The 22,386-nt window shown below is 43.7% G+C and overlaps 1 protein-coding gene across 1 annotated transcript; it reads right to left on the bottom strand.

Annotated features, from left to right (window-relative positions):
- Positions 1 to 1,575: 1,575 nt before the first annotated feature.
- On the bottom strand, positions 1,576 to 21,821 carry pfkmb (phosphofructokinase, muscle b). Its single transcript, XM_014132739.2, has 22 exons — positions 21,525 to 21,821; positions 14,963 to 15,036; positions 13,550 to 13,627; positions 12,816 to 13,005; positions 12,172 to 12,337; positions 12,028 to 12,072; positions 11,819 to 11,927; positions 11,560 to 11,655; positions 11,247 to 11,339; positions 10,941 to 11,066; positions 10,743 to 10,807; positions 10,591 to 10,654; positions 10,302 to 10,448; positions 10,034 to 10,104; positions 9,796 to 9,883; positions 9,480 to 9,632; positions 8,633 to 8,797; positions 8,457 to 8,518; positions 8,244 to 8,355; positions 8,004 to 8,103; positions 3,094 to 3,199; positions 1,576 to 2,385 (listed from the first exon to the last, which is right to left on the bottom strand). The coding sequence occupies exons 1-22, from the start codon at positions 21,601 to 21,603 to the stop codon at positions 2,232 to 2,234; spliced, it is 2,343 nt and encodes a 780-aa protein (XP_013988214.1). The 5' UTR covers positions 21,604 to 21,821; the 3' UTR covers positions 1,576 to 2,231.
- Positions 21,822 to 22,386: the final 565 nt, after the last annotated feature.

Raw genomic sequence — 22,386 nt, 5'->3', positions numbered from 1 at the left:
ATATGCACCATTTTGATTTTAGTTTGGATGGAGAGATAATGTCATTGGTGCTGTGTTAAAATATGCTTAAAATGATTAAAAGACAGCGATTGTGATGGTGTTGAATAGTGTTTGGGAAATAAAGATAGTTTTAAAAAGGTAGTGGTAATATTTCATTCAGCACAGAAATTTGTAGGTGGCTTAACTCTCCCTGTCCGGAGGATCAATTTACCCAGGGTAAGTTGCACCAAGAGACCACTTTTTTTGGACAAGCTATGTTTTCAAAACTGTAATGTTTACATGAATTCTGATTATTTCCAGGGATACACAACATCCTGAAATATATGTAGATATCTTTGTTAGAAAGAATACCATATTTCCCTTGACAGAGTGATGCTGAATGTAAAAAATGGCTCAACAGACCCCACTCCCCTATAAAGAAAAGAGGTATAAAAAGGAATTCATTTCCATTTACGTGCGTGTAACTCTGGTCTGAATTCCCCCCAAAGAGGACATACTATTATGTACACACACTCCTTTAGTACACTCAGTAACATTTGTAGCTAAGGGAGAAAGAGTAAATAGGGAAATGGTCATGGTTGCGCTGTCATGATTCATACATCAGAAACCGGGGGAACTTGCAGTAGGTGCCACGGTCTACATTTTGACATTTTACAATTTAGTAATTTAGCAGAAGCTCTTATCCAGAGCGACTTACAATCTTCATTTCTTCTGTCAGTCATAATCATCTCTGTTACCAATCAGTGTAGGACCATCTAGCCTTGAATCATTCTTTTTGCCCACACCTTACATTTTGTATTTATTAAATTACTAAATGCATAACAACTTTATTATTGGGGTAGGCTGTACTTAGTCAGCCTATTAGGCATAATTTAATAAAAGATAATGAAGTTATTGTTGTAAAAAGCATCACAAAATGAGTTAGATTTTCTTTGCGATACATTGATACCCTTTTATCACTAAACATTCAATATTTTTTATTTTCAATAAACATAGTAAATTTCGAAATGATCTTTCATCATGTCAAATTTTAAATAGTCCAGAAAACTAAACATAATGTTTTATTACATGTCCTAGTTCAGTTTCAATGGAAGAAAGAAGTATTAAGTTCTAAACTGTTCTGCCATACAAACAGGGGAGAAGGCAGTACACCAGACACAGGAAACAGAACACTGTGGGTGTTTGTGGTTTTCAGATGTGTTAGACTCTGACTTTGCTGAGAGATCTGCACAGTATTGTTGAAGGGTTGCCAGCTGCAGAATGACTTCTGTGATGTAGGATAGTTCAAAGCTCCACACAACAAACTGTATGTACAGTCTTTTCCTCATAACCACTAGTACTGTACTGACATGATACACCCATCAGTTGACTGAATGGTTGACTGTTACTAGCAACTAACTACTAGTTACTAACAAAATTGTTAGAAGGGTTTAAAAACAATTCCAATAAATGCAATCAGTTGGACAATGGATGAAGATACTCCAAACCGTTTGAAAAAAATGTATCCATTATATATTGACTGAATTATAGCACATAACATTTTTACTGGCAAGGACAAATAATGGAGTTCAGGGATTTGGTGGGAATTCAGGTATTACATTTATTGTCAAATTGCAATATGTCTTAGAATAGATTACACCTATCTATACATACTTTACATCGTTTGCGAGATCAGACATAGTATTTCTATAATCCGAGTGTTCCTTTTCGGAAATTGCTTTCATTTTAGAGCATCTCTTTTGTAAACTTTTCAAATGTATTAAATTATAACTTTTTTCAGTGCCGCACAAAATGTACACCAATCAAAATAAAGTTATCTTTCTTCTCTTTCTTGTGATGCAAGTGTCGAGACTATGCGTTTAGTCTCAGACAAAGTTTAGCGTTCTTCTAGATTCAACGGAAATACAATGTTTTCCATTGAGCCCCTTTCAGCCATTACCGGGATGTGTTTGACAGGTCATTACAAACATTTCCACGGTCGTAATGTTAATGGGTAAAAACGACAGGCACAAGCAAGAGTATGAAAGAGTCACAGGATTAAAATGAAAGCAATCAGTCCAGCCAGATTTAAATGACAAGTGGATTTTGCACCCCTCACACAGGAAATAGATGGCTGAAAAAGACAGATCCTCAGGTTCCTTTCTTTTCATAAGTGCGGGCGGGTCTAGGTGCAAGACTAAGGGTGTGTATGTATGTGTTTATGTGAGGTTGTGTGTGTTTATTTGGTTTGTTTACATTTTGCCCCCCTTGATTTCGCCTGTCTTCTTGATGATGTGCTCCATGGTAACCGCCTCAGAGGTGTCTATTTCCACAGCTTCATACCTGGCCAGGATCTTCAGAATGGGCCTCAGCTTCAGCCACCACTCAGTCTTTGGGATACGGTGCCTGTGGAGGGAGGAGAGAAGCATGGAGTGAGGGGAAAGGGTGGTAGAATGGAGGAGTGTGAAGGAGGAGGAGAATAACAGTGGGATCAGAAAAAGAAAACCAGAAACAGAAGAAGAATAATAAGATAAATGATAGAAGGAACCTGGGCTGGTTCAATAGTTCTGATTGGATTGACACATACTGTAATGCGTCTGTGTGTAGCTGGTGAAATGAGTCAGGCGCAGGACAGCAGATATGAGTAATGACAGCAATTTTACTCAATAATATAACAATACACGTCGTATAAATACAAGGCCACAAATACGGACCGCAATACAATAAACAATTACTCACAAACAGACATGGGGGAACAGAGGGTAAATAATGAACAAGTAATTGGGGAATTGAAACCAGGTGTGTAAGACAAAGCCAAAACAAACGGAAAATGAAAAGTGGATCGGCGATGGCTAGAAGGCCAGTGACGTCGACCGCCGAACGCCGCCCGAACAAGGAGAGGGACCGACTTCGGCGGAAGTCGTGACACATACTTACAAACAACAGCACTTACCTACCACTGCTCATCATTAAAACACAGCTGAACTCAATGTGGAACACACGATGAAGAGTCACAAACAAGAAAGAGGAGGAGAGAAAGAGAGAGGAGGGGAGAAAGAGAAGGAGGAGAGAAAGAGAAGGAGGTGTGGAAACAGAGGGAGGATTAGGACTTACTCAAAGTCAGTGTCTTCCTTGAGGGAAGCCAGGGGTTGGAAGATCAGGGATCTCCTTTTCATGCCCAGCACACAGGCAGAATCTGGTGTGTTAGCAAAGATACGACCTGGGGACACAAAGAGGGCAAGCATCAACATAGGAGGGCAGTAGCCTGGCTGGTCCTAGACCTGTCTGTATGGGCTTTATCCAGCTCATCTCTTATAGCAGGACAACAATAGTCAGAGGAGTTGGATAAAACACCTATCTAGGACCAGGCCAAGGGTAGTGGGCACAGAAGAGGGCATTGTGCTTGTTGATGAGAGCAAGGAAGAGTTATTCGCTTTTTGAAAAATGTATTTTTAGACGTTAGATCAGCTTTAATATTGCAGATATATTGTGGCTTCCATCAATGTAATTGTCTACATCATCATCCCCCCGGAGACAGTAATTCGCTCGAGGTGATTGAAGGAATTAAGTCATTTCCATCAGCTTAAAGACATTTGGTTCCAGATGGGAGTGTGGAACCACTTCCTGTTGAACAAGGGAGAGCTCGGTATGTTGTTTTGAAAAGTTTGTTGGGACCTGAATATTTATTGGTTTTCATCAAGCTGTCTGCTCAAGAGGAAGCTTCTCACTGTAATCAGTGCCTGTAATCTGGTTCAGGTTAGTAATCAGCCAACCAGGGTGTTTTACAAACACTACAGGGACAGGATCATCCACATGTATCGATCACATTTTTATTAATACTGTATAGCTTTGTACCAAAGCTGTACCCATTGGATACAGTGATCACAAAATTGAGGCTATATCCAGGAAAGCCAAAGTTCCAAAAGCTGGGCCTAGCCATGAAATGCTTTGAAAGGTAGGTAATGGCTCACATCAACACCATTATCCCAGAAACCCTAGACCCACTCCAATTTGCATGCCGCCCAAACAGATCCACAGATGATGCAATCTCTATTGCACTCCACACTGCCCTTTCCCACCTGGACAAAAGGAACACTTATGTGAGAATGCTATTCATTGACTACAACTCAGCGTTCAACACCATAGTACCCTCAAAGCTCATCACTAAGCTAAGGATCCTGGGACTAAACACCTCCCTCTGCAACTGGATGCTGGACTTCCTGACAGGCCGCCCCCAGGTGGTGAGGGTAGATAGCAACACATCTGCCACGCTGATCCTCAACACTGGCGCTCCACAGGGGTGCGTCCTCAGTCCCCTCCTGTACTCCCTGTTCACCCACGACTGCATGGCCAGGCACGACTCCAACACCATCATTAAGTTTGCAGATGACACAACAGTGGTAGGCCTGATCACCGACAATGACGAGACAGCCTATAGGGAGGAGGTCAGAGACCTGGCCGGGTGGTGCCAGAATAACAACCTATCCCTCAACGTAACCAAGACTAAGGAAATGATTGTGGACGACAGGAAAAGGAGGACCGAGCACGCCCCCATTCTCATCAACGGGGCTGTAGTGGAGCAGGTTGAGAGCTTCAAGTTCCTTGGTGTCCACATCAACAACAAACTAGAATGGTCCAAACACACCAACACAGACGTGAAGAGGGCACGACAAAGCCTATTCCCCCTCAGGAAACGAAAAAGATTTGGCATGGGTCCTGAGATCCTCAAAAGGTTCTACAGCTGCAACATCGAGAGCATCCTGACTGGTTGCATCACTGCCTGGTACGGCAATTGCTCGGCCTCTGACCGCAAGGCACTACAGAGGGTAGTGCGTACAGCCCAGTACATCACTGGGGCTAAGCTGCCTGCCATCCAGGACCTCTACACCAGGTGGTGTCAGAGGAAGGCCCTAAAAATTGTCAAAGACCCCAGCCACCCCAATCATAGACTGTTCTCTCTACTACCGCATGGCAAGTGGTACCGGAGTGCCAAGTCTAGGACAAAAAGGCTTCTCAACGGTTTTTACCCCCAAGCCATAAGACTCCTGAACAGGTAATCAAATGGCTACTCGGACTATTTGCATTGTGTCCCACCACCCGCCACCAACCCGCCACCCACCAACCCCTCTTTTACGCTGCTGCTACTCTCTGTTTATCATATATGCAGAGTCACTTTAACTATACATTAATGTACATACTACCTCAATTGGGCCGAACAACCAGTGCTCCCGCACATTGGCTAACTGGGCTATCTGCATTGTGTCCCGCCACCCACCACCCGCCAATCCGTCTTTTACGCTACTGCTACTCTCTGTTCATCATATATGCATAGTCACTTTAACCATATCTACATGTACATACTACCTCAATCAGCCTGACTAACCGGTGTCTGTATGTAGCCTCGCTACTTCTATAACCTCGCTACTGTATATAGCCTGTCTTTTTACTGTTGTTTTATTTCTTTACTTACCTATTGTTCACCTAACACCTTTTATGCACTATTGGTTAGAGCCTGTAAGTAAGCATTTCACTGTAAGGTCTACACCTTTTGTATTCGGCGCACGTGACAAATAAACTTTGATTTGATTTGAAAATAGTGTACAAGAGAGCATACAAAATATTTTGCTGTGACTCTTTATGTGGATGATGTCAAAAATATTTTTTGTCTGATGTGATTAATAAGGAGCATTTAGACACTGCACTTTATGCATTTATTCAATTGCTTCTTCCTATTATTGATAAACATGCAGTTAGAACTGGACTGATGAGGAACTGAAAAATGGTATGGTTGAAAGAGATGGGACAACAGGAGTGGCTAACACGTCTGGCTGCACGTCTGACTGGCTGACTTTGAGAAATTATGTGACTAAACTAAACAAGAAAAAAAGAAGAAATTGTATTATGAAGCCAAGATCAATGATATAAAGAATGACGATATAAAAAACTTTGGAGTACTGTAAATGAAACGATGGGAAAAAGACAAATTCAACCAACTTTTAATCGAATCAGATGGCTTATTCATCACAAAGCCATTTGATGTTGCCAATTCTTTTAATAATTACTTCATTGACAAAGTGGGCAAACTTAAGTAGGAAATGCCAACATCGAACAGTGAGCCGTCATATTCATGCATAAAAAACTAATAATGAAAGAAAAACATTGCAAATTTGAATTTTGTAAAGTTAGTGTGGGAGAGGTGGAAAATTATTGTAAACGATCAATAATGACAAACCTCCTGGCATTGACAACTTAGATGGATAGTTACTGAGGATGGTAGCTGACTCTATAGCCACTCCTGTCTGTCATATCTTTAATCTGAGCCTAGAGGAAAGTATTTTTCCTCCAAATTAATTCCTCTGCCCAAGAGTGGTAAAGTGGCCTTTACTGGTTCTAACAGCAGACCTATAAGCTTGCTGCCAGCTCTTAGCAAACTGTTGGAAAGAATTGTGTTTGACCAAATTCAATGCTATCTGTAAACAAATTACCAACAGACTTTCAGCATGCTTATAAAGAAGGCACTCAACATGTACTGCACTGACACAAATGACTGATGATTGATTGAAAGAAAGAAATTGATAATGAGAAGATTGTGGGAGCTGGACTGTTAGATTTCAGTGGAGCCTTTGATATTATTGACCATAACCTGTTGTTGTTGTTGTTACCTAGGATAGGATAAAGTAATCCTTCTAACCCCCCCCCCCCCCTTAAAAGATTTGATGCACTATTGTAAAGTGGTTGTTCCACTAGATATCATAAGGTGAATGCACCAATTTGTAAGTCGCTCTGGATAAGAGCGTCTGCTAAATGACTTAAATGTAATGTAAATGTTGAAATAAACATATGTGTTATGGTTTTTCAAACTCTGCCTTATCGTGGAGTCAGAGTTATGTATCTAATAGAACTCAAAGGGTTTTCTTTAATGGAAGCTTCTCTAATGTCAAACACGTAAAGGGTGGTGTACCGCAGGGCAGCTCTCTCGGCCCTCTACTTTTTTCTATCTTTACCAATGACCTACCACTGGCATTAAACAAAGCATGTGTGTCCATGTATGATGATGATTCAACCGTATACGCATCAGCAACCACAGCTAATGAAGTCACTGAAAACCTTAACAAAGAGTTGCAGTCTGTTTTGAAATGGGTGGCCAGTCATAAACTGGTCCTGAACATCTCTAAAATTAAGAGCATTGTATTTTGTACAATGCATTCCCTAAGTTCCAGACCTCAGCTGAATTTGGTTATGAATGGTGTGTCTGTTGAGGAGACTAAATTACGTGGTGTTACCTTAGATTGTAAATGGTCATGGTCAAAACATATAGATTCAATGGTTGTAAAGATGAGGAGATGCAGGCTCTAGTTTTGTCTTATCTTGATTATTGTCCAGTTGTGTGGTCGAGTGCTGCAAGGAAAGACCTAGTTAAGCTGCAGCTGGCCCAGAACAGAGTGGCACGTCTTGCTCTTCATTGTAATCAGAAGGCTGATATAAATACTATGCATGCCAGTCTCTCTTGGCAAAGAGTTGAGGAGACTGACTGCATCACTTCTTCTTTTTTCTAAGATACATGAATGTGTTGAAAATCCCAAATTGTTTGCATAGTCAACTTACACACAGCTCTGACACACACGCTTACCCCACCAGACATGCCACCAGGGGTCTTTTCACAGTCCCCCAAATCCAAAACAAATTCAAGAAAGCGTACAGTATTATATGGAGCCATTATTGCACAGAAATTAGTTTAATCTCATATTGCTCAAATGAACAGCAAACTTGGTTTTAAAAAACAGATAAAGCAACACCTCACGGCACAACACCTCTCATCTATTTGACCTAGATAGTTTGTGTGTATGTTTTGGTATTGATATGTAGGCTACATGTGCCTTTCTTTTTTAATTGATGTAGTTCTGTCCTTGAGCTGTTCTTGTCTATTAGTGTTCTGTATTATGTTTCATGTTTTGTGTGGACCCAAGGATGAGTAGCTGCTGCTTTGCAGTGGGGATCCTAATAAAATACGAAATTATCCTCACCGTGTCTGTAGCACTCCTTCAGCTTGTCAGTCAGCCACAGGACAGACTTGGCTCCCATCTTGGTGCCAAAATTCCTGTCGAAGGGAGTGGGGGTTCCACCCTGGTGGTGAGCAAAGAGAAAGAGAGAGAGATGGTGAGAGAGATGTATTTCCATATGAATATATAGATGAACTGATTCCTTATATTACTACAGGTTTAGAGTTGAGCCCATTAAACAGTTAGAAGAAGTGTCCATCAGACCTGCTGCATGTGTCCCAGGATGTTCATCCTGCAGTCGAACGTGCCCTTGCCCTCCTCTGAGTACAGGTTGAAGAGGAACTGTGTGGTATAGTTGTCGTTGGCATTAGAGTTCCTGTGGGCAGGAGGAGGATTTGCGGTAACAAGAGAAACAAGAGAACGATAATGTCTGAGGGATATCAGACAAGGATGTGTTTTTGAGGAGAGCACATCTACCTGAGAATGAGACCTCTCTTCACTGAGGTCTTCATCTTTTCTATCAGATGCTCCACGTTCAGCTGCAACAAAACAATACAACAGATGATTCAACATCCCAATGTCCCCATTTTTTGTGTTTGAAATATAACACAGCATCCATCCATCTTTGTTATTCTGTCAGTGTGCCCCCTGACCTCCAGGTCACGGATATGGAAAGGCTCTTCATAAATGTAGGCAGCGTCAGCCCCAGATGACAAGCCAGCCATGGTTGCCAGGTAGCCGCAGTATCCCCCCATGGTCTCAATGATGAACACTCTCCTCTTGGTGCCAGCAGCAGACTGCTTGATCCTGTCGCAAGTCTGACAGAAAGAAAGGCTAGTATGAGGAGGGCTGTGTATCTGGGTATTGTCATATGTTAGGCAGGTAGCCTAGCAGTTAGCATAGCAGTTAAGAGTGTTGGGCCAGTAACAAAAAGGTAATTGGTTTGAATCCCAGAGCAACTAGTTAAAACATCTGTTGATGTGTCCTTGAGAAAGGCACTTAACCCTAATTGCTCTGGATAAGAGTGTCTGCTAAAATGTAAAAGTGTGTGTGTCCCACAAACATTCTCCTGTCAGAGGAGGCTAGTTTGATAATAAGGTGTTTTCTTGTATCCCAAATATGCCAAATATTGTTGTTGTGGGGAAGGCCGGAGGGAGGTGCATATTTTGGAAGTAGGCTGCTCTTTTGACTCCTACATGGAGCAGACCTTTGTTGCTAAGTTACTGAAATACCATCTCCATGTGTCACGCCTGAACAGCCTTAGTTATCAGTGCAAACTTGTGGTGCTGATATTTGGGAGTCTCGCCCATATACATAGGCTGACTGTACGTGGCCTTCAGAATGCAGGCTTGCATAGGACAAAGGCAAAGTAGCTAACAAGGTAATGCTCTGTGTCAGCGGTCATGGGCAGCCTTGCTGTACCGAGAAGGTGCTTTTCATATCCATCCAGATATCTTTGTCCTTTGAAATGTTTGAATCCTTCATGTGTGTTTGTCTTACCGTGGTGATGGTGTTGAGGGCAGTGTCAGCGCCGATGCTGAAGTCTGATCCGGGAACATTGTTGGAGACGGTGGCGGGAATGATCACCATGGGGATACACAGCTCCTCGTACTTCTCCCTGGCTGTTACCAGCTCCAGACCACCCAGATATGCCTGACAAGGAGACACACAATACCATGTATATCTGGACTAGGCATCAACAGACAAGACAATATTCATGATACTCGTTTTTAACTGTTGTGCTTATGTTCACTGAATATGTTCAATCAATAGTGTACCATCCGAATACTCTCTGAACGAACCCCTCGATCCTCACCTCAAAGCCTCCGATGATGATCAGAGAATGGATGTTGAACTTGGCAATGTTCAGGCTGATTTGCTCAATGTTTTTACCTGGCAGGTGTCTACACACCAGAGAAGAGAAACATTGAGAGTTAAATATCAATAGAGGTTTCTATTGTTCTTAGTAGGACCCTGGGTTCCTCCTAAACACACGACTGTGAGCTTTCCCTGGCCCTAAGCATTGGTGCGTGTGCTCTGTGGAGATGTCTCACCTCTTGGTACCGAGATTGGACCCTCCCTTCCCAGTCCATCCACCCACTTCAGCCCAAGTGATAGGTTGAATCTGGGGAAGAGGAAAGAGAGATTAGTATGGTGTGTGTGTGTGTGTGTTTATTTGTGTTGAGTTGTGCAGATGGAGCTCAACTTGGCAATGAACTGACGCTCCTGATGATGCCATTCATCTGATCAGATGTAAAATAACATACAAGTTGTCCACTACAAGAAATCCTCAGGGGCATCTTTCCTGGTGGAATGTCTCACCTGTCCGTTTGACAGGCCATCAAAGCCATCGTGTACAGCCAGCATCTGGTGTCCCTGGATGAGACCAGTCCTGACAGCTGAACGCACTGCAGCATTCATCCCAGCACAGGGGGCGCCCACATTTACAATGGCAATATTGATGTTGCTCTGAGAGGGGGAGAACAAGACAGAGAGAGGATGTATTTTGGGTGCAACCCTATAACGCCTTCAAATGTGCAACCAGGTTGCCCAAAGTATCAGACCAAGATAGCAAGAAAAAGAACCTGATGAAAATGATACAGTTACTCACCTTCACTTCTGGAGGGGACAAGTGAGCCAGCATTTTGTATGTGTTCCAGTTATTCTGAAAGCTCCTACAAACAAGAAAATGACCAATGGTTTTCATCTCACTACTAAGTCCAAATGAAGAAGGAAAGAAAATAGGCAAAATAAAAGGCTCACTTTCCCCTGAGATTCACAGCATCTTGAAATCTCCCCTCAGCCATGGCTACGGTCACATCTTTAGTCTGAGAGAGTGAGAGAGAGAGGGGGGGGCAATAGAGAGAGGAAGACATTTTAACAGACGATGTCGATAATATGCTTTCTCAGCAATAAGAGAGGAAATAATGCAGTTTGATGTGGCATAGGTGTATAGCTCACAACTTGGACACACTCCATGAGCGGCAGCCTGATGGCCATGTTCCCAGAAAGACTGACAACACAGGCTGGGGTTTCTGGGGTGGCCTCCAACAGAGCCATTACAGCCTCCACACCCATCCTGCTACCCTGGGGGATGGAGGGAGAGAATGAATGAATGAATGAAGGATCGATTATCATAGCAGGAACATTATAGACGCTATGTAAATGACCCTGAAGGTCAAGAAAGAGTAGACAACAGAGTAAAAACAATACCGGCACAGACAGACGGATTAACAGACACAAAGTGGTGATAGACAGATGGATTACCAGGATCCTGTCGAAAGCAGAGGGGGTGCCACCTCTCTGTACGTGCCCCAGGATGGTGGAACGGGTGTCGAAGCCAAGTTTCTTGGATACCAGCTGTACAGAGTGACACAGAGAGATTACAGCATCAGTCCTCTGTCAGATCAGAGCGAGACAATTGATCAAAGGGTGATATTACCCTAGCCCCTTATAACCTTTACCATTAGGGGGATGAAACATATCGGACTCTGGCTGGGGCAATAGGGTGCCGTTTGGGACACTACCTGTTTCAGTGGTTAGGGACAACTTCAATTGACTGTGTAATGCCATCGCTCACATTTTTGACTTGGTCACAGGTGATGGGTTTCTGCTTACGGTCCTGGGCTCCCTCTGCCATGATGATGACGTTCAGACGAGAACCACGCTCCCTTTGCTGAGAGAGAGACGGAGAGAGAACGTTGTTTCGTGTGTTATTATATGAGGAAGAGAGAGAGAAAACCAGGGAGAGGGACAAAGAGATAGAGGCTCAATCAGAAGAGGTGGGGAAGGGATAGAAGGATGGAGGGATAGAGGGAGCAGGAGAGGAGGTGTGGTACCGCAATCAGTCTTTGGCACAGATGTTCCTCCCAGTTGTCCTCTGGGGGCATCTCTGGGATGAACACCCAGTCAGCACCGCAGGCCAGAGCAGTCACCAGGGCCAGGTAGCTGTGAGGACAGACAGCAATGTTAATACATACACAAGCACGCACAGACACACGTGCGCACAGATACACGCACACGCATGCACACACAGTCAGGCACTCACCCACAGTGTCTGCCCATCACCTCCAGGATAAAGGTTCTCTGGTGACTGTCAACAGAAATATGTGAAAAACTCAAGAATCCCCCCAAAAATCATGATTTACTGATGCTTACAAATGACTTAATATTGGTGTGTGTGTGTGTGTACCTCTGTGCAGTAGTCGTTATGGCGTCCACCACCTCTATGATGCGGTGCAGGGCGGAGTCAGTGCCAATGGTCATGTCAGTACCACAGAAGTCGTTGTCTATAGAGCCCACCATGCCCACGATGTTGAGGTGAGAAGAACGCTTAGCCTCCTCCGCCGTTATCTTACCTGGTGGTGGACACACAAACTAGCAGTCAGCTCTCACATTTAATGCACTACTTGTAGTCCTATGTGGCTCAGTTGATAGAGAAGGGCCCTTGCAACGCTGGGGTCGTGGGTTCAATTCCCGCTGGGCACACCCATATCAAACTGTATGCAAGCACTATTCTAAGTTGCTTTGGATAAATTACTTGGGTCCACAAGGAGGCATTGAATTACAGTATAAGGAGCCACATATTTCAAAGACTGTACAGATGCTTAGGCCAGTTTTCACAAATTGTCTATGACTAGTAGTGCTGATCTGGGATCATTTTTGGCTTTAAGATCATAATGAATAATGACCTAATCCCCCCTCTTAGGATAATCTAAAAAGTGACTGGGAGAGTTACGTAAGTGTAGTGGGTTAAATTATGTTTTATGATAGTTGGGTGCTTTGGAGTAAAGGGTGCTTGGTAATGTAGTCTTGTTGGTGGCCTAGGTATCTCACCCTGTTTGGTCAGGTCAGCCAGCAGCTCGCTCCACTCTGTACGGAACTGGTTAGCACCAGTCAAGCTACCGTCACCACCGATCACACACAGGTTGGTGATGCCCAGTTTGACCAAGTTGCAGGCGGCCTTCAGACGCCCCCACTTCTCTTTGAAGTCCATACAGCGGGCACTGCCAATCACAGTGCCACCCTGAGACGAGACAACATGCCAACAGAACACATTCAGTTGGGCTAAATAAGAGGGAGAGATGGAGGAGGAAGTAGAGAAGGACAGGATGTGGGATATAGGCAGAGAGGGATGAGAGAGATTGTGGTTCAGGAATAGTGTGTGTCAGAGAGAGAGAGAGCGAGAAGGAGAGAGACCAAGGGGGAGGGAAGGAGGAAGGGAAGTGGAGGAAAGGAGGGAGGTGAAACCCCAGCCTATCATTCTGAATCCCATTAAATCCAGTGAACCCTGGCATTTGACTAGCTCCTACTGACTAGAGGGTCACTGATCTAGGACCAGTTCATGTTACACAGGATGGATCCCACCCTTTTCACTGAAAGGTCACATTTGGTCAGAAACTAAAGGAGAGTGAGGGGGGAGGTAATTTGATAAAGTGTGTGTGTGTGTGTGTGTGTGTGTGTGTGTGTGTGTGTGTGTGTGTGTGTGTGTGTGTGTGTGTGTGTGTGTGTGTGTGTGTGTGTGCCTGTGCCTGTGTACACGTGTGTGTGTATACTGTATGTGTGCTCACCAGCTGCAGCATCATAGACACACTCTCCCAGGTGGCAGGTTTGATATTGTCACCTCCATCCACCAAACCCTGGTAACCCTGGAGACGAACACACAAACCTGTCACTCACAGTTACGGGAGGATCTAAGGTGAAACCCAAGGTAACTGAGGTGCCTTAGCTGACAGATCTTTACGGTAAGGTAACAGGCAAGGAAAAAGGAATATGAGTTTGTAAGAGGCTCATTCCAGATCACCTTTCTCAAATCCAGGCCTTGCTGTCCGTAGCTCTGTTGGTTTACATCCTGTCCCCTCTAATCATGGATTTTGTATTATTCTATTTGTAAATCCAAGATACTCCATTTAGTAAGATATGTTACATTTCGTATGGTGTGTATTAATTTGTGGATGTCCACCACCTATTTCGTATGATATGTTATGAATTATAATTCATATCATATATTAGGAATTTACACATCATACAATATATTACAAATTTGAAAAACGTACTATATGTTACACATTTGCAAAACGTATGATATGTTACAAATTCTAGCTAGGTGGCTAATGTTAGCTCGGCTAGGGTTAAGGTTAGGGTTAAGTTTAGGAGTTAGCTTAAAGGGTTAAGGATGTGGATAAGTGAAGGGTTAGCTAAATAGTTACAAAGTAGCTAAAAAGTAGTAAGTAGTTGAAAAGTTGCTAATTAGCTAAAATGCTAAAATTACCGTGATGAGATTCAAACTCACAACCTTCGGGTTGCTAGACGTTCGCATTATACACCTATCCAGCCTATCCTTTCACTTTTGACTTGAGTAACCATCTGTCTAACGTAACCATACCAAACATAACATACCATACTGATTTGAGTATCCCGGAAGTCTAGACGGTTTTCCACACATTTTATGTTTTGTAATAGTGTTGAATAAAAACAGTATTGACAGTGCTGAATAAAAACTGACATGAATTCACTCATAAAAACAGCAGCTCTTAGCTGTAGTCTTTGACAGTTTCTCTCTGGTCATGGTTTTAAAAGTTAAAGAAAATGTAATGTAGGCTAGTATCAAACTTTGCTATGGACTGGGTCGTGGAAGCTGTAGGCACTGTAATTTGAGCTATAAGATTGGCCAGCACAGATCTCTCTGTCTGCTGGGTAAGCTGAGTTTGAATGAAATGGTTCAAAATGGGAACACTTTGCCTTCCCGGTGCGCAGGGCTTCTGAATCAAGTGCACCTACCGCCAAGAGATCCAAAAAATAAATACAAAGAAATTCCCTTTATATTGTTGGCTTTTCTACAGAAATGTTTGGGGATCGACTAGGAATTCCTTGATTGCTGTAGACTATAATAATCAAAAAAGGGGAATAGTAACAGTTATAGACTAATGGGTAACATAAAATGGTTGATGAGATGGGGGGGGGGATACAAGTCAGGTACTAACCTCATGAACGAAGTAGACTTTGGCCCCAGTGTAGATGCCCACTCTGACTGTGGCCCTCACAGCAGCATTCATACCTGCAGCACAGAGTGGCTGTTAGAACATCACTGACACAGTCCCACCTGCACAGGTGGTTTTGAACTATGACACACAACACAGTGTAGCTGCTATGATTAAGTTGGCATACTGTGTGCTACAAACTTAACATATGAATGATTATATAGGGGATGCAGCCAACTTGACTGGCTGAATCACTGCTTGGTACCGCAACTGCAGGGCACTCGACCGCAAGCCGCTACAGAGGGTGGGGCTGAGCTCCCTGCCATCCAGGACCTCTATACCAAGCGGTGTCAGAGGAAGACCCTAGACTCTTTCTGCTACTGCATGACAAATGGTACCAGTGTCCCAAGTCTGGAACCAACAGGACTCTGAACAGCTTCTTCCCCCAAGCTATAAGACTGCTAAACAAGACTGCTAAATAATTAATCAAATGGCTACCTGGACTACCTGCATTGACCTTTTTTTTAACTAACTGTCTTGCACTGACTCTATGCACACACACACTGGACTCTAACCACACACTCACACATACTGACAAACAGACAGCCCAACAGACACACACACTAATAACATGCACACACATGCATAGAGACGCCACACACTCACACACACTTTCACACACGCTGCTGCTACAGCTCAGTTACCTCGTACCCCTGCACATCGACTCTGTACTGGTACTCCCTGTATATAGCCATTTTATTTTGACTTGTTATTGTTATTCACTGTGTATTTATTTATTGTGTCACTATTTCTATTTGTATTTTTAAATCTGCATTTTTGGAAAAGGACCCGTAAGTAATTTCACCGTTTGTCTCCACCTGTTGTTTATGAAGCATGTGACAAATACATTTTGATTTGATTTGAAACACCAGCCAGATTAGTCCCTCCCTGAGTGACTGGTTTAGATGGAAGCTAAACAGGCTACAAACAACAATTTCAAAGATTTATTTCACATGACTGGGAATACAGATATGCATCTATTGGTCACAGATACCTTTTAAAAAGGTAGGGGTGTGGATCAGAAAACCAGTCAGTATTTCTTGTGACCACAATTTGCCTCCTGCAGCGTGAAACATCTCCTTCACATGGAGTTGATCAGGCTGTTGATTGTGACCTGTGGAATGTTGTCACACTCCACTTCAATGGCTGTGTGAAGTTGCTGGATATTGGTGGGAACTGGAACATGCTGTCATACACATCGATCCAGAGCATCCCAAACACGCTCAATGGGTGATATGTCTGGTGAGTATGCAGGCCATGGAAGAACTGGAACATTTTCAGCTTAAAATAATTGTCTACAGATCCTTGCGACATGGCCATGTATTATCATGCTGAAACATGAGGTGATAGCAGCAGCTTAATAGCATGACAATGGGCCTCAGGATCTCATCACGTTATCTCTCTGCATTCAAATTGCCTTTGTTAAAATGCAATTGGGTTCATTGTCTGTAGCTTATGCCTGCCCATATCATAACCCCATCGCCACCATGGGGCACTCTGTTCACAATGTTGACATCAGCAAACCGCTCAGCAAACCGCTCACCCTCAGGTCAAGACCCTGGTGAGGACAACGAGCACTCAGATGAGCTTCCCTTTGACGGTTTCTGACAGTTTGTGCAGAAATTCTTTGGTTGTGCAAACCCACAGTTTCATCAGGTGTTCGGGTGGCTGATCTCAGACGATCTCGCTGGTGAAGAAGCTGGATGTGGAGGTCCTGGGCTGGCATGGTTACATGTGGTCTGCGGTTGTGAGGCTGGTTGGACGTACTGCCAAATTCTCTAAAACGACATTGGAGGTGGCTTATGGTAGAGAAATTAACATTCAATTCTCTGGCAACAGCTCTGGTGGACATTCGTGTAGTCAGCATGCCAATTGCACGCTCCCTCAAAACTTGAGGAATCTGTGGCATTGTTGTGTGACACAACTGCACATTCTAAAGTCCCCAGCACAAGGTTCATAGGTGTAATGATTATGCTGTTAAATCGGCTTCTTGATATGCCACACCTGTCAGGTGGATGGATTATCTTGGCAAAGGAGAAATGCTCCCTAACAGGGATGTAAACACATTTGTGCACAACATTTGAGAGAAAATAAGGTTTTTGTGAGTATGGAAGATGTTTGAGATCTTTTTTGTTCAGCTCATGAAACCAACACTTTACATGTTGCGTTCATATTTTTGTTCAGTGTACTTACACTTCACCATAACAGGTCAGAACCCCAGACGAAGGTTAAGGTAAACCATCACAATGGCTTGTATGCCCGTTAGAAACTACAATATATGACCAAAAGTATGTGGATACTTGCTCAGCGAACATCTCATTCCAAAATCATGGGCATTATAATGAAGTTGGTTCCCCTTTGCTGCTATAACAGCCCCCACTCTTCTGGGAAGGCTTTCCACTAGATGTTGGAACATTGCTGCAGGGACTTGCTTCCATTCAGCCACAAGAGCATTAGTGAGGCAGAATTACTGATGTTGGGCGATTAGGCCTGGCTCGCAGTCGGTGTTCCAATTCATCCCAAAGGTGTTTGATGGGGTTGAGGTCAGGGCTTTGTGCAGGCCAATCAAGTTCTTCCACACTGATCTTGACAAACCATTTCTGTATGGAACTCGTTTTATGCACAGGGGAATTGTCATGCTGAAACAGTAAAGTGCCTTCCCCAAACTGTTGACACAAAGTTGGAAGCACAGAATCATCTAGAATGTCATTGTATGCTGTAGCATTAAGATTTCCCTTCACTGGAACTAAGGGACCTAACCTGAACAATGAAAAACAGCACCAGCTCATTAGTCCTTCTCCACCAAACTTTACAGTTGGAAGGTAGCGTTCTCCTGGCATCTGCCAAGCCCAGATTAGTCCGTTGGACTGCCAGATGGTGAAGCGTGATTCATCACTCCGGAGAACGTGTTTCCACTGCTCCAAAGTCCAATGGCGGCGAGCTTTACACCACTCCAGCCGACGCTTGGCATTGCGATTTTAGGCTTGTGTGCGGCTGCTCGGCCATGGAAACCCATTTCATGAAGCTCCCGACGAACAGTTCTTGTGCTGACATTGCTCCAGAGGCGGAACTCGGTTGTGAGTGTTGCAAACGAGGACAGACACATGTTACGTGCTACATTCTTCAGCACACGGCGGTCCCGCCTGGGTGACCTTGTGTGGCCTACCACTTCGATGCTAAGTCGTTGTTGCTCCTAGACATTTCCACTTCACAATAACAGCACTTACAGTTGACCGGGGCAGCTCTAGCAGGCCAGAAATTTGACAAACTGAAAGGTGGCATCCTATGACGGTGCCCCATTGAAAGTCACTGAGCTCTTCAGTAAGGCCATTCTACTGCCAATGGTTGTCTATAGAGATTGCATGGCTGTGTGTTCAATTTTATACACCTGTCAGCAACGGGTGTGGCTGAAATAGCCAAATCCACTAATTTGAAGGGGTGTCCACATACTTTTGTATATATAGTATATCTCTCCACTGTATCACTTCATTCTTACAGACCCAGTGCAGTCAAAAGATTTTCCTGTGTTTTATAGATATTTATGATTTTGGAATAATACTGTGAAATTCTGAAACTTAAGATAATGCCCTTTTAGTGTAAGAGCTGTTTGAATAGACCACCTGAAATTTCAGCATGTTTTGGTGGGATGTAGTTTGGCCTTCTATGGTGACATCACCATGCAGTGAATTAGTTAATAGACAAATAAGAAAGAGAATTCCAAACCTCTCAACCAATGGGTGTGTTCGTAAATTGCCTCCAGTGTGTCAGAGTGTGCTTTGGGTCGTTCAGAAATTCAGAGCGTTGTCAGATTGCCTGTTCATAAATTCTGAGCATTTCGATCTCGGAGCATTCAGAGCGCACACTGGATGCTCTGGCCGAGGAGTAGGGTTGATCCGAGCGTTCTGACCTCACAGCGGCAGTCAAGCAACCAAGATAACTGGCTAAAGTTACTTAGCTTGCTAGCTACTTCCAGACACAAATGAGAGAAACCTCACTCTGACTATTTTAAATCACCCTAGAAGAGCTGGTCAGGCGGTTTTAATTTTATCTAGAGTGTTAGTGACTGTAACTGTGCTGCTGGCAACAATTTAATTCATTTTTATTCCGACGTTTACTGACACTCAACGGGTGTTGCGCATACTCAACAGGTGTTGCGCGTTATTCTGCGCTCTGGCACACTCAGACAAGAGTGCTCGGAAATCGGAGTAGATAACCAGAGTGAATTTATGAACGCACCCAATAACAGCAAATTTTTGGTTTTCCTCTCCCCACTCAGACCACTTCCAGACAGTACTAGCAAAATTCTTGCTTGGGAAATTTCTGTTTTCTAAGAAGCTATTTTTGGTTCTTTTTTTTTTTACAATTTTAATTGAAAACAATCACAGTAGGGTACTTAATTGTTACCCAGAAATGATTTGATATTGAGATAAAAACAGCTGCATTGGACCTTTAACAGATTCATTGTCTCATTTTAGTGATTTTGCTGAACAAAAAATTGTAATGTGTACATATACCAGTTCATAATAATCATTATGTACTAGGGTCCAGAGTTTTTTATTGTGAATTCACATGGTCAGGATGTATGGCTGATGGGGAACCATAGCGTAGCATAGCATAGCATAGCATAGTGGAATAATGAAGAGCACACCTGTCACATCCACACAGTTGGGATGACAATGCAACACTTTCAAGCTCTCCTGGGCATGTAGTTGCAACTGCCTGTGTGTCTGTGTCAGTAAACTAGCAGGGAACTGAAAGGGCAGACAGGGACGACAGGTATGGTAGGGCAGACGGGGTAGGGCAGACAGAGACGACAGGTATGGTAGGGCAGACAGGGTGGGTGGGTAGGGCAGACCGGGTGGGTGGGTAGGGCAGGCTGGGTGGGTAGGGCAGACAGGGAAGACAGGAAATGTAACTAGCTCACTGTCTCAACACACCAGCTCCACTCTAAAGGGCAACACATGTGGATAGTATTGAGGTGCCAAGAGTGTCTCCCCTTTCAACATGATGGAGAGAGAAAAAGGTTTAGGTGGAAGAGGAGGAAGAGGATTGAGGAGGGATATGAGGGAGGGATAGGGCGGCCCACTTATCTCCTCCTCCTCCTCCTCTCCATGTCATATGACAAAGGTCACGCCTCTAAAATTAGCACCACTTCAAAAAATACAGAGAGACGAGAAGGAACGAGAGGGAAAGAGAGACAGCGGGAGGGAAAGAGAGGTAAATAGAGGGAAAGAGAAAGATATGGGTGAATATTTAAAGGACAGAGTAGCCAGGGTGTATGTACAGAATATGGAAAGAAGACAAGAAAGAAAAAACATGAAATAAAAGAGAGAACATGGAGAGAACCCTGAAAAGCAGCTAGCCAACTAGAGCCACTTAGTTGTTGGCAGACAGCTCCATAATGATGTAAAGTTCAGAAAGGCAGACAGCTCCCTGACACAGGCTCCAATCAGAAGGTCATGTGGGGTCAGTGGCAGACATCCCAAAAGGTCAAAGGGGAGGTATTCATCATCCAGTTAAAGGTCAGGGGGAAGACTGTTGGGTGCATCCCAATAATCTTTCCTTTCTCCGAAAGTGTGCGCATGTTCACTTCCCTTCCTCGATTTGAAACAAAATGATTGGTATAAGGAAACTCCCTCTACCCATGCCTACACCAATCCAATGATTTTACATTTGGGGGAGTAGTGAAAGAGTGCACACTTCAAAAGGAAGGAGAGATTGTGACACACCCACTGCAAATGCTCTGGTGACCCTGGCAACCTCCTCGGATGGAAGACTTCACGTTGCCCTTTTTTGAACTTGATAAGATATCTCAGTGACAACCGAGAGAAGGGGTCTCTATGTGAAGCTAACGTGCCATATAAGACGTCTCATATGTTCAATAATGTGATATCACAGCCACCAACACGATATGAACTTTTAATGTCAGAACTCCACAATCATTACAGTTTATTCGGCCGTGGTGGTGGCTGTGGCAAACTGTGTGACTGGAACTGTGACTGAAAACAAAACGTCAACACAGTTGAATTTTAAACCACACAAATAAGAGGCATGTTTTCTATTAGTTGAGCTACGGTACGGTATATGTGCTGTGACTCATCTGACTGTCAACAAAAATGTATGCATTTCTGTAGTCCAGTCAGTCTATGCATCACACTTGAATTCCAGCCATAACTTCAGACAACACAAATTACGTTTAGAAATCACTTCTTACTTTACCTTTCTACACTCCACTGTTTCCCTACTCCAAATTCATTGACAAGCTCTGAGCATGAATGGGAATTATGGGAATTGTTGACTTAAAGTAATATCTCATTGTTTGCTGCCCCCACATGGGAACTGTTCCCACAGACCTATATAACTCTGGCCCGGCACAGCCACCTGCTGATTACCAACAAGCCTCTGGGTTGTCTGCCCTCCCTTGGACTGTCTGCCCCTGTAACTGATGCTTCCCCCGAACAGTCCCTTGGCACCCACCTGCCCTGGTCCGCCCAGCCCCACTTACCCTGGGCATCGCCTCCAGAGGTCAGCACGGCGATGGAGCGGCCGATGCCCATCTTGCTGTGGTCTTTAGGGTGTGCCATGGTCCTGGAACTGCCTGTGACCAGATAAGGGAAGGAAGGAAAAGACAGCAGAGAAGAATTAGCCTTGATCCTGGTAGCCCTGCTGTTATAGTGTATGGTATAGTGCAGTAGAATGTCTCTCTCCTCTCCCCTCACTCTCCCTGCTTGCCTGACTGGGAAAGTGACTGGATGGGACAGTGGGACACAGTTTATCCACCACCCTGCTTGGCAGGAATCTGATGCATGCGCGTGATGAGAACACACACACCCTATCACTCGCACATACACTTGCGTGCAAAAACATGCACACACACCTCTCTTCACTTTAAACTAATTATAAAACTAACCACCGTCACAGCCTATGCCTTCATACAAATAAATAAGCTTGGTCGGCAGCAATCACAGAATAGGCTGTCCAAGGCTACACCGAGCCTATCAATACATAGCATGGATGAGAGTTTGTTAGAATAGAGATCTTTGTTGAGAATTAACTTGAGAGGTGACTGTAATGAGAGTGTATGGGAGTGTATGAAAGAATGAATGGGTACCCTCAAATCAAACTCCTATCAATTGAAGCATAAATGTACTGTACGTCTTTTGATAACATGTGGTAAAAACATTAAAGCAGCTAGAAATAAAACATTTAATTTATTCTAAATGCATGCATAAATACACTACTCCCACAATAGACATCATTTAGTGTTCTACTTTTCCTAATTGCTAACTAACTAAATAGCTAATACCATGACTAATGCATTACATCAGATGGTGCTATGCACTGGAAGAATCAACTAAGTATCTCAC

This window comes from Salmo salar, chromosome ssa12 (assembly GCF_905237065.1).
Source record: "Salmo salar chromosome ssa12, Ssal_v3.1, whole genome shotgun sequence".
Lineage (NCBI taxonomy): Eukaryota > Metazoa > Chordata > Actinopteri > Salmoniformes > Salmonidae > Salmo > Salmo salar.
This window is presented reverse-complemented; position numbering and strand designations above follow the sequence as displayed.